Source organism: Engraulis encrasicolus, chromosome 13, assembly GCF_034702125.1.
Source record: "Engraulis encrasicolus isolate BLACKSEA-1 chromosome 13, IST_EnEncr_1.0, whole genome shotgun sequence".
Lineage (NCBI taxonomy): Eukaryota > Metazoa > Chordata > Actinopteri > Clupeiformes > Engraulidae > Engraulis > Engraulis encrasicolus.
This window is the reverse complement of record NC_085869.1, coordinates 49,703,197-49,716,061: the sequence shown is the minus strand read 5'-3', so window position 1 is coordinate 49,716,061 and position 12,865 is coordinate 49,703,197. Positions and strand designations below refer to the sequence as shown.

Here is a 12,865-nt window from a genome sequence, read left to right as displayed (position 1 = left end):
TGGGATCTGTGACTCACGGTTTTCATTTTATGTCCTCCACGCAATGTACCACACTGTCAGCCGGAAAATGGTGAACTTCTCTGCTTTTGTTTAGTAGAAAAAGGTTACAATTTTGGAAGGAAAAACTGGGTGGTGATTGCCACTGTAACCCCAACCCTAACCTCCCACCTACATGTCTATGGCACAGGGCTTGTGGATTCTTAACCATAGGGCACACAACCTCCAGGGCCGCAGTCAACTTTCAGTTTCGCACCATTGGGCCGCTTGGGCCTTGGGACCGCTTATCAAATAGACTACTAGTGTGCGTCTTTTCCCTCAACGCAACTCTGTCATAACACAATGACCACACCCCGCTTTTTTGTTGTTGGGGAGAGATTCATTAAGAACAAGACAGTAACACAGCATGTGATGGTAACACCCTTTGCATGGGCTATACGAAAAAGGAGACATTTTTCGTGATAGGCTACTGGAAAGTTTTCCGTCCGGCTCTGGAATTTCTGTTGTTCCCGCGCTGCGTTTCCACTTGTATTGAAAAGCGTCTCGAATTTACGATCAGCAGATTCATTGCAAAGCCCAAGTCAAGAGCTGTCACGCAAACTTTGAGCTATCGGAGAGGCATTCAAATGTGTGAATGACTCTGACTTGCTAAACTGTGAGTGGGTTTGATGAGTGAGATAGGCTAAATGAGATTAACATGAGCATTAATTAATATAGGGCAATTCCTTGTGGAAAAAAATACTTCAGTAATAACCTATTTATTTATAATTTATATCAATATTATAAGCCTTTATTATTATCATAATATAATATAACAAAGTAAAATATAATATAATATAATGTAATGAAATATAATATAACCTAATATAATGTAACAGTAATTCATAATATATACAGTACACATAGTATGGGCCCCCGGACACTGTGCACTGGAAACAATGGGCCTCGGCGTCAAAAAGGTTAAGAATCCCTGATCTACAGTATGTACTGTACTGTGCATGCGAAGAGAGAGCGTGGACTGGACCATAGACTTGGAGCGTCTGAATGGGATCTGTTATCCCTGTTTTCTTGTTTTATTTCCACAATGTCAATCAAGTAGGTAGCAGGCTTCACTCAGGTTTCTTGATAAGGGTGCTGTCCCAAATGAATACTTAGAATCAAAGAAAAGGGGGGCGTTGCATCAATTTTTTTCTTTATTTTTTTGTGCACAGACGCGTTTCGGCGTGTGCCTTCCTCACAAAGAAAAAAATTGATGCAAGGTGCACCCCCCTTTTCTTTGATTTCCACAATGTACCACACTGTTGGTTGGAATCCTGTTTGCACGCGACCCAGCTCTATAGACCTTTCTGGCCAAAGAGTCGATGATTTGATGACATTTTTTAAAAATAAACTTGTGGTGATGATCTCCCCACCTCTAACCCCCCTCTCCTATCAGCCATGCAATTGCCACAGATCTTGAGGTCTGTGTACTGTACATATGAAGAGGACATTGGAGTAGACCACCAAACTGGGCTTGTGAATAGTCTTTTATTCTTGAGTTTTGCGTGTTTCACTTTTAGAATAACTACCCCTAAAAAGCTTTATGAACACTTAATAAATAATGAACTAATTTTGAACAAAACGTTTACAAATGTTTATAAATGGATTAGAAATACTATGTTAACACAACAGACACAGTGCAGTCATATCGGTCCTGAAGGTTTGCTCTCTAAAGACCAGAGGCCATGGAACCATTGCATATAGAAGTATTCGGCAGGCAAATACACATAACTCATCGAGAAGTCGTTTTCCATTCCACTGTGCAATGATAGTTTGGTTCTTACTCATTTACAAACATTTGTTAATGTTTTGTTTATGATCATTTCATTAATACATGTAATAAAGCGTTTATAAAGCTTTTGGGGGGTACTGAAATTCTACAGTGATTTTTTTGTTGTTGCTTTTGCCCATGATATACTGTAGTTTCTAGTTTCTTCTCAGGGCTTCTTCTGTCCAAAAGATGTGCAGAGCTAACAGGCCATTTTCACTGGCCGCCTGCCTGTCTTCTTAGCTGTTTTGTCTGTCTGTCTGTCTGTCTGTCTGTTCGTCTGCCCGTCTGCCAACCTAGCTGCCAGCTATTGAATGAGCCTAAGGCGGTCTTTTGGGAGGTTTTAATGTTGCCTTTCTTCCCCACCTGACGAGCACTTTCTCTGTTTACAGAGTCGTATCATCTGGGGTGCGGAGAGCTCAGACGGGCCCATAAGCCTCTTCTTGCTGTGTGGGTGAGGGGGTGGGTTTTGGTGTGGGAAGGCGGGAGAGTGAAAACGGAGTGCTAGAGAGGGCTAGAGAATGTGAAGAGGAGTAAGGGAGACAGTGAGTGAAAGCAAAACCAAGAGGAAGAAATGGTGAACTGGAGGAAAGAGAAAAATAGTGTGAGAAAGTGAGAGTCTGCGGAAGTGAGTCAACAACATAACCATCTGAAGTGTTTGCCGTCTATGTTTACCACAGCAAAGGGAGAGAAAGCCGGCTACCTCTAAACTCATTGATATGGATTTGTGTGGGCCGCAGTGTCCGGGCGCTGGGAAAAAAAAACACTCACACATTCGACACATTCTCTCACCTTGAGTTTCATGCCTGGCTTTTCAAATCCCGAAGCCGCATCTACTTTTCAACAGGAGACGGGGAACCTTCATGAATCTCCTGTTGCAATTTTTTTCCTCTCCCTCCCAGTCTTTCACATTTTTGTCTTACTCTGTTCTTGGGGCTATGGTGCCATCAAGAGATGGCAGACATGGTGTGTTGCCATTTTATTTTTAATTGTGTGCGTTAGGGATGTCAACGAGTAATAGATAAGTAGAAAAAAAATTGGAATTAACCACCAACTCAACTGGCGAGAGACGCGGGTGAAATGGGTATGACAAATTAATTAAAACTTAGCATTCCATCTCATTTTCAATTTTTAGATTTAATTCAGGGTTTTTGGGAAACAATGTAATTTGGTGGAAAAAACACTGCTGATCAGTTTATCATAAGTTGATTGATAAGATCAATCAAGTCAAGTTTATTTATTATTTTAATCAACTAACATTTCATGAATGAATAGATAATCAGCATCCCTAGTGTGCACTGTGCATATGACTATAAGACGCATGTCACATTCTGTCATTCAGAAACTGCTTCTCGTTTTAAAAATCTTTTCAGCCGTGTTAGGCATGTTGACCTGGAGAGATGGCAGACAGGGCACGGACGGTGACGGTGACGGTGACGGTGATGGTGGTGTGTTGGGGTCAGGTGTGTTTATGGGCTCCATGCGCCCATGGCCCCTGATCATTCCTGACTGTCACCTTTCCTGACCATCAACTAGATGCGGGCCCCCAGGGGCCATCTGTTGGCCTGTCAGTCTATCGGCTGGTTGGTCGCCGTATTCTGTGTTTGTCCACACCTTGGCCATGCATAGCCAGACATCCTTCATCAGAGGTGTGGCTGAGACGGCTCTCTGTCTGGCCTGAATGATGCTTGAGTCTCTCTCTCTCTCTCTCTCTCTCTCTCTCTCTCTCTCTCTCTCTCTCTCTCTCTCTCTCTCTCTCTCTCTCCCTCTCCCTCTCTCTCCCTCTCCCTCTCCTCCCTCTCCCTCTCCCTCTCCCTCTCCCTCTCTCTCTCTCTCTCTCTCTCTCTCTCTCTCTCTCTCTCTCTCTCTCTCTCTCTCAGTAGAGGAGAACTGTCTTTTTTGTGGGGGGGAGGAAACTGTCATGCATTTATTTTTTAATTGTGTGAGGCTTCGGGAACTTTTTGTTTTTCTTGCACCTTGGGTCTCAAAATTGGGGGAGGTGCTTTCTCATGAGTTTTTTATTAGTGGGCCGGTGTACAGTGTGAGGAGGAGGAGCGAAGTGTGTTTAGTCAACTTTTTGTTGGGTGCAGCCAAGCTGGCAATTTGGGAAACTAGGAAGAATAAGATGTTGGGTTAGGCTCCTGTGACCCAGTGGAGGTCTTCAAGGGCTTGGTGGCTACCTGGGTGAAAAGTGAATATGCATACTACAAGTTGGTTGATGACATGGACTGCTTTACGGACACATGGGGGGTGGGGGAGGTGCTATGTCACACTGCAGCTGATGGGAATGTGGTTTTAAATGTTTAGGGGGGGGAGTTGGGGGGGGTTTGACCATTGAGAATGTAAGTTGCGGCCTGGCATTGTAACACGTTTGACAATGAGTCAATAAAGGACTTGTTAAATCTCTCTCCCTCTCTCTCTCCACCTGTCGCATGTTAAGTTCAGCTCTGTGCTCTTACACGATGCGTGCCAACTATGACCACCCTCTCAGAATGTGCAGACTGAATTGACCACATTTCATGTGTTTATTCATGTCTTTACTCCAGACACCTGTCAGGAGTGGTTCACGACACTTTCTCTTTCTTGCTTTCTTTTTAGTCATGTGTGTACTAATATGCCACACTGTTGCTTGATCCATCGGAATAAACCATGTTTGGAGGATAGTTTGCGTACAAGATCTGTTTACTTTAACTTTTTTGACAAAAAAATATGTTGCTGCTCGAGCACACCCAAAGTGAGACTGAAAGCACGAGTGTATATTGCAAAATTGTCAGAAGTAATTCACTGAAAAAACGTTATGGTAATGAGCTATAACATGCAAATGCAGACAGCAATTCTTTCTGGATGAAAATGTTGCATGATGGTAAGAAATCTTGTTCGACTTCCCAAATTTCAGTCATGTTGCGATGACGAGGTGACGACATGTCACATGTCACAGGGTGTCAAACTATCGTGGAATCAATGCTACTGCAGACGGACCTCGCAACTCCCGCAGTTGCTTATCCCTGTTGATGCTCGTCTGCATACCGCCTCTGCGGGGACACGCCCCTAAACTGGTTGGTCAGACGTTCACTCGCGTGTGTCAAGGCGCGTTTCCCCACACCCCTAAAAAAGTATGCACTGCACCCCACTTCAGCTCCTCCTCCCCCCCACCTGTCCCCCCACACCTGTTCCCCCACACCTCATCCGTGGTGTGCTAGTAGATCAAACTGGTGCAAGCTCATCGTCTCGTGCGAATTTGTGGTCGACTTTAGATGCACTGTGTTTAATACCACCCACGTCGTGACGGCAAGTTCTCGCTGAAGTACTTGGTCAACGTGAATCGACACATGTCTGTCCCAAACGCACCTATTGTAACTATCCTCCCTTCGCTATCCACTCTCACTCCATTTGTCGATGCTGGTCTAAGCTAGTCCAGCGGTGCGTCTGGGCCCTTATGTAGCTTTAGTTGCTTTTGGTGTGTTGGTACAGGTAGGGAGAAGGTAACAGCCTCTGAGGAGAGTAAATGAAGCTGAACTCTCTCTCTTGCTGCTTGGCTTGCGGAGCGCCACTTGTGATTTGGCCCCAGACCTTCGGTCCCTTCCCACCCACCTTCCCCATCCCCTGCAGCCCAGCCAGCCCAGGTGTGGACGTCTGTCTGGCCCATGGACACACTATAAAGCCACCTGCCACCCCCAAATACATCCAGCCACATTCACACACCCACAGCATATGTTGATTTTCCACCATTTATGCTGTGTGTGTGTGTGTGTGTTGGTTAGAGTCAGTGTTGTGTTTAGTTTGTGTGTGTGTATCCCTTATCTGTGTGTGTGATTGCACGCCCGCCTGCACACTCGCGCGTGCGCGTGCGTTTTCTCGTTCTGTTCCTCTGAGGCTAATTGTGTTTCACAGATCCCGTCCTTGCCATTTTCTGCTGCGCGGCAAGCTGTTTAATTAGCCCCTCTCAGCACTGCTGGGCCGGGTGAAGGGAGCGCTGCTGCGCAGTTGTTGGAGGCTTTTTTAATTTCTTTTTCTCCATTTTCTTTTCTGTGTATTTTTGTGTCTAAGAGAGGGGACAGGTGTATTGGAGTTTTGGGGGGAGGTGAGTCCTTGCTGCAAGTGTTTTCAGACTTTACTCCAAAATAAGTGAGTCCACAACATATTTCTGGGATTTTTTTTGTTTATTTTGTGAATGATGATACCCCAACAGTCTACTACACTAAGTCCACAACTGCATACTCATCATAGTCTTCCATTTCCTTCCCCTTGTATGTGGGTCTGCCATTTGCTTGTTATTTCTCCCCAAGGTCAAGGTCAAGTTACAAGATGTAGTTTTAGAGCTGGCGACAGACAGACAGTAGACACAACAGACAATACAGACTAAACACATAGACGTGTCCTCAAGGGACACATTCATCATGACTAACAAAAGAATGCGACAATAGTTCAGCCCAAATAAATGGTACTTTTAGTAAACTATCACTGGTTACCATCAAAGAGGTCTTTGGAGACAGTGAAGTTAAGAAATGTTGCAAAGTTTAACACAGCTTTGCTCCTCTGCAATCATACCAAATCATCATCTTTTACCAAACCTCATTGCGTTGTACACTAGTACCACTTAAGAAGAATAAAAAAAGAGCTCAAATAGCTACGATTTAAAAAAAGATAAGCTCCCTAACAGTCCTGAGATAAAAGACAGCTCAGATACCCTGTCTGTGTCCTCCTTTTACCTCCTCTAAAGAAGGAGCCGCCACTGACCTTCTCTGCCAGCCAGTGTAACCCTCCCTGCGTTACAGCTTAATCAGTTGGGGATCTGAGAGGGGGTGACGTGCTGTAGTCACGGCCCCTGCCGGCCCATTCATCTTTGCCATGTCGGCCCAGCTGCGCGGCCTCTTGGAGGGGATGGGTGGAGTGGTGTAAAGGGGGGGTTGTGTAGTGGTGGTGGATGTGTGGCTGGGGTGGCTTACGGGCCATGCTCAGTGCTCACTGTTCATTTTAAGATGTGTGTGTGTGTGTGTGTGTGTGTGCGCGTGCGCGTGCGCGTGCGCGTGCGCGTGTGCGTGTGTGTGTGTGTGTGTGTGTGTGTTAGTGTGTGTTTGTTTGTATCTGTTGGTGTGTGTGTGTGGGTATGTACACATTGCGTAGGTTGTGTGTGTGTGTGTGGAGGGGGTAGAAGGGAAATGGCCATGCTTCATGCTCACTGTTCATTTTTAAAACAATGTGTTGCGCGATTCAGTGTGTGTGTGTGGTGGTGTGTTTAGTGTGTGTGCGTGGTGGATTATGGTTCATGCTCCCTGTTCATTTCACGGTCAGCCTAAATCAGAGGAACGGGGGAAAAAACTCTCCCAGAGCTACTGTAATCCTGATCTGTTCCCCGAGTTGCTCGCCCCCGAGACTCCCATCTCCCCCGGTGATGACGGGGGGTAGTGGCTGAGATTACTGTGCTGGAGCTGGGGCACTCTGACCGCCTGTGGCACCACTGCTTCCTAGGAATGCACGATACCACTTTTTTTTGAAAACCGATACGAGTACACGTACATTGATTTCTGTGCTTGCCGATACCGGGTACCGGTACCGATTATTTTACCCACAACATGCAATGAAAACAATGCATAGCCTTGTTTTTCCCACCTGTGTTATTTGTTTTATTGTCCATTTTCATGTAGATGTAATGTAATGTCTGAGGCAGCGCTTTTTTACCAAGTCAATGGAATGGTGATGAGATGTTGCGTTGTTTCGTGTAATATCAGTAGGCTACCGATACAGTATCAGTGGAATCGGCAAGTGTTTGACGTGTACGAGTATAATGACACAGTTCTTCCCCGTAGAGTTCTTCATTTCCCTCGCTCGCTCGCTCGCTCTCTTGTCATCACTTTCCCGTCTCTCCCCTGCCCTCTTTTTCCTCACTTCTCACTCCACCTCTCTGATACAGTCTCTCACTCGTTCCCCTCTTGTCTCTCTCCTCTCCTGTCTTTGATACTGTCTCTCACTCTACCGTTTCGTCGCCTCCTCCTCTCCTCCTTGCTCCCTTTCTCCCTGGTCTTCTCCCTTTCTTCTCTTCTCCCCTCATCTCCTGACTTTCCTCTCTGCCTCCTCCCTCCTCTCCTCTCTCCTCACTTTCCCTTTCTTACCCCTCACGTCTCCTCATTTTCCTGTCACCCATCACTCCATTCTGTTCAGGCTCCTCACCTGCCTCCCCCTCTCCTATCCTCCCTGCCCTCCTACTCCACTCTCTCCTCACTCTCCATCCCCTTCTCTCTTCGCCTCACTCCAGACCATACCCTTCTCATCCCTCCTATCCTCCCCTCCCCTCCTCTCCTCACCTCTTCTTCTGCCCCCACACCTCCTATTCTTGCTTCTCCTCTTACCTCTCGACCTCGTCTCCTCTCACCCTCTCACCTCTTCTACTTCAATCCTCTCCTCCTCACCTTTCCTCTTGCCTCCTGATTTCCCTTCATCTTCTGTCATCCTCTCACATTTACCGTCTCTCCTTTCCTCTCCCATGACATATTTCTCTGCTATGTTGCTTGCTGGCAGCCTCTCCCCTCTCATACCTTCTCACTCTCCACAATCTCCTCTGCTCTCCTCTACTACTCCTCTACTCTTCCATTCCCTCTCCTCCTATCATCCCTCTGTCCATTCACTTTCCTCTCCCCTCGCTCCTCTCAATCTCTCCTTTGTCCTTGCTTTTCTCCTCCTCTCGACTCCTCTAACATGACGTCTCTCTCCTCTATGTCACTGTTGTCTGGTGGCCTCTCCCCTCTCCTAGCTCTCCCTGGTCCGCTCACTCTCCTCTCCTCTCCGCTCACTCTCCGCTCACTCTCCGCTCACTCTCCTCTCCGCTCACTCTCCGCTCACTCTCCTCTCCTCTTCGCTCACTCTCCTCTCCTCTCCTTTCCTCTACTTTCCTCTACCCTGTCAGTTCACTCTCATCTCCCCCGTCACTCTTCCCTCCACTCCCACCTCACCATCTTCCCACCTCACTCCTTGCTCCTCTCTACCTCTCATTTTCTCTCCTCTTCTCTCCTCTTCTCTCCTCTTCTCTCCTCTTCTCTCCTCTTCTCTCCTCTTCTTTCCTCTTCTCTCCTCTTTCTCCGCTGTACCACTGCTGCCTGATGGTCTCTCACCCTCCTCACTCCCTGGTCCCCTCTCCCCACCTTTCTCCCCCTGGTCTGCTCACTCTCCTTACTCCTGCATCCTCGCTCCTCTATTCCTCTCCTCTCCTCTCCTCTCCTCTCCTCTCCTCTCCTCCCTTGTCCCCTCTCCGCCTATCTCTGCCCTGTCAGCTCACTCTCCTCTCTCCTCTCCTCTCTCCTCTCCTCTCCTCTCCTCTCCTCTCCTCTCCTCTCCTCTCCTCTCCTCTATTCCTCTCCTCTCCTCTCCTCTCCTCTATTCCTCTCCTCTCCTCCCTTGTCCCCTCTCCGCCTATCTCTGCCCTGTCAGCTCACTCTCCTCTCCTCTCTCCTCTCCTCTCAATCTCATCACCCCTCACCCCTCACTCTGCTCCATCTCTCCTGAATCATCACTCCCTCCACATCTCCTCTCCTCTCCTCTTCTCTCTCCTCTTCTCTTCACCTCTCCTCTCTCCTCTCTCCTCTTCACCTCTCCTCTTCACCTCTCCTCTCCTCTCCTCTCCTCCTCTCTCCCATCCCTCTGTCCTGTGCCACAGCTCCCTGATGGCCTCTTTATCTGGCCCGCTTCCTTATCTCCTCCACTCTTCTCCGCTCCGCTCCCCTGAGCTGCTTCCTCGCTCCGCAGGCAGACCGTCTGCAGGGTGGAGAAGGCAAGATTTGTCAAGACTGCTCTTGGGGGCTCGCCGAGGCTCTCACCACCGCACAGACCCCCTCACTTCACCTCCTCTCCTCTCGCCCTCCCTTTCCTCTCACCTCCCCCTGTCTCCTTTCACTTTTCTTTCTTCTTTTCTCTCTCTCCACTTTGACCTCACCTTTTCTCTCCTCCACTCTTGTCTCGTGTTCTCTCTTCCCCTCTTACCTCTCTTCCCCTTCCACCTCCTCCCATCTCCTTTCCTCTGTCACATGTCTTTCTCTTTTCCTCTCACCTTGCCTCCTCTCCTTTTCTCTTACCTCATCTCCATATCCTCTTCTCTCATCGCTTTCTCCTTCCTGCGCACCTCCCTCTTCTCCTCTCTTTTCACCTCCTCAATTTTGTCTCTCTTCTCACCTCCCTATCTTTCTTCATCTTCTCTCACCCTCTCACGTCCATCTCTTCCTCCTCTCACTTCTCCCCCCATAACCTCCTCTCCTGCCTCCAAACCTCCCATTCCCTCTTCTCTTACCCTTAAGTATCTCCTCTCCTCTCACCTCTTCCTCAACCTCTCCTCTTGCCTCCACACCTCCCATTTTTGCCTCTCCTCTTACTCCCCCTCTCCTCTCATATTTCACCCTCTCACCCTCCAATTCCTCCTCTCCTCTCCTCCTCTCCTCTTCCTCACCACTCCCCTCCTCTCCTCTGAACTCCCCATCTCCATTCGTCACCTCTCACTCTTTCACCCCACTCCTCTCCTCTCCTCTTACCTCTCTCTCTCTCCCTTCATGTCTCATACTCTCACCCTCCATCTCTTCCACTCCTTGCCTCCTCTTTGCTCTCACTCCCCCCTCCCCTCCTTCCCCCACTGGAGCCATACCCCTGTCACAGTGGAATTTGAGATTGAGAACTCGAGTTCTTGTTCTACTTTGATATCATCGCTGCAATCGAGCCGAGCTCTGGGCCTGGGGTGGGTGAGTTCTCGTTGGCCAAATAAACTTGTAGTCAGACATGAAGATAAAGCGCTGTCCGTTTCTGTTCGTGATTTGTTGGCAAAAGGCAAATTATTTCTTTTCGGAAAGGTCAATTTTTTATCGTCTTGTTTCCTAACGAATGGCTTCGCAAAAATCGTTTTCCGTAAATGATAATAGTCTGTGTGATATTTGACGGCAATCGTTTGTTTCTATGAAGTACAACAGGCTTCACCAAGTCCAGATGAAAATATTCAGTCAATATTTTAAAGACAACGCAAGTCGCATGGCGCAGGACTTGCATCGATTATGTATCTGAGCTTGTCATACTTCGCGTCTCTACTTCATTGATGAATGTATTTTATTTATTTCTTTTTTTACGACTAGAAACAAATGGCATCAGCAATGTGTCAAGGAAAAACTGGTGATTTAAAGTGTGGTGCTTTGCATTCCTCATGAACGTGATGGGCTTGTTCAGTTCAGCAAGTCGTCTGCTATGTGTATGTCGATGCTGTGCTTAGGTTTTGTGACCACCATAAAATAAAAATGTGTTGTGTTCCTTCTCTCTCTTTCTCCCCCTCCTTCCTGTATCTCTCCATTCCTATCTTTATTTGTCTCTTCCCTGTGGCTGTTTGTTCTGTCTCTCACTGTCTATCTTCTTGCTTGTCTTTCTTGGCTGCCTTCTCTTTCCCTATCTCTCTGTATTTTCCCCTCTTCTTTCTTTCTTTCTTTCTTTCTTTCTTTCTTTCTTTCTTTCTTTCTTTCTTTCTTTCTTTCTTTCTTTCTTTCTTTCTTTCTTTCTTTCTTTCTTTCTTTCTTTCTATCCCCCCCTCTCTTTGACCCTCTCTCTCCCTCTCTCTCTCTCTCTCTCTCTCTCTCTCCCTCTCTCTCTCTGCTCTCAGCTCTGGGTGGTGACTGTGCTGCAGGCAGCCAAGGTGTCTCCACTTATCGAGCGTGTCAGCGACCACAAGGACTTCAAGAAGCTACTGAGGACACGCACCAATGTCCTCATCCTCTACACCAAATCTGGTGAGCACACACACATTCAGACATGCACGCTCGCACACACACACACACGCGCGCGTACGCACACACACGCACACACGCACACTCACACAAACTGGCACACACATCTGCAATCATGCAGGCACACACTCACACAAACACACACACATGCACACTCACACAAACTGACACACACCTGCAATCATGTGAGCACACACACACACACACACACACACACACACACACACACACACACACACACACACACACACACACACACACACACACACACACACACACACACACACAAACACTATTCCCGCCATTTGACCTTCTTCTGCCACTGTCCTGTCACAGTGTTTACCCAGGGTTGCTGAGTCTAAAAAAGGTGCGTGCGTGCGTGCCTGCGTGCGTGTGTTTGCTTGTCTCACAAAAGGTAAGCATTGCCTTGTGAACAAACAAACTTTGGCAGATTTCATTTTTTTGCAATGCAGCGGAGCAAATGGTCCTGTTTATTTATTTATTTCTTTTTTCAACGTTAGCAGTTGACATCTAGGTCAAATTGCTGGGAAAACACTCTCATTTAGCCCAGCCAAGACCACTGGTTGCTTGCCCTGATCTTGTTATTTCTGAGGCTGCAGCTTTTTGGAGTGTAGTCTGTTTTGCCTTGTCTGTCCGTGGCAGTGGCTCCTGCTCTGGTAGCTCGGGATGTTAATTGGCCGTGTAGATCCAGGCTGTGTTTTGGGGGGTGGTTGGGTCGATGAAAAAATGTTGCTACACAACTTAATCAAGTCAAAATGGACACACGGTCTGCTGAAACAGCCACCTCTTGCCCCCTCTGCCCTTGGGGCTATCAAGAAGAACAAAATACACAATACACACAGACAAGGAAGTCATGCTTGTCAAAGGATGGAAGCTGTTAGTAGCTAGGCCTTTTTATTGGAGCTTGAAGATGTTTCTGCTAAAAGGTTTCAGCAGAACCATGGAAGTAAGAGTTAGGCTAATCCCATTGATCTCCATGTTCCGTTTTTGCACAAAGATGGCGCCTCATGGAGCCTTGGGGGTGGGTCACATACCAGATACAGATTTTTACGGACGCAGAGGCTATGCGTCAGAAGTGTAAATTAGGCTTTACTTGTGGCGTCTGGTGTCGCCCTGCTTCCGTTGAAGAAAAAAGTTTTCCTGCTGTCAAGCAATGCAAAGCGACGTTTTTGAGGTACTCTATGTCTTTTGCTCAACATCCCGATTGAAAATGAGGCAAGGCACACTTTGATCACTGATGTTGTTGAGCTTTCCATCTTGAGACCAATGGCCACAGGAAAGGACAGGAGGCATTGGCCCT

General features: G+C 47.4%; 1 protein-coding gene across 1 annotated transcript in view; it reads left to right on the top strand.

Moving 5' to 3' along the window:
• pdia5 (protein disulfide isomerase family A, member 5) overlaps window positions 1-12,865 on the top strand; it is an 85,047-nt gene that overhangs the window by 6,544 nt on the left and 65,638 nt on the right. Inside the window, exon 2 of the mRNA XM_063214196.1 lies at window positions 11,421-11,547. Coding sequence (XP_063070266.1) covers window positions 11,421-11,547 — 127 coding nt within the window. The remainder of the gene's footprint in view (window positions 1-11,420; window positions 11,548-12,865) is intronic.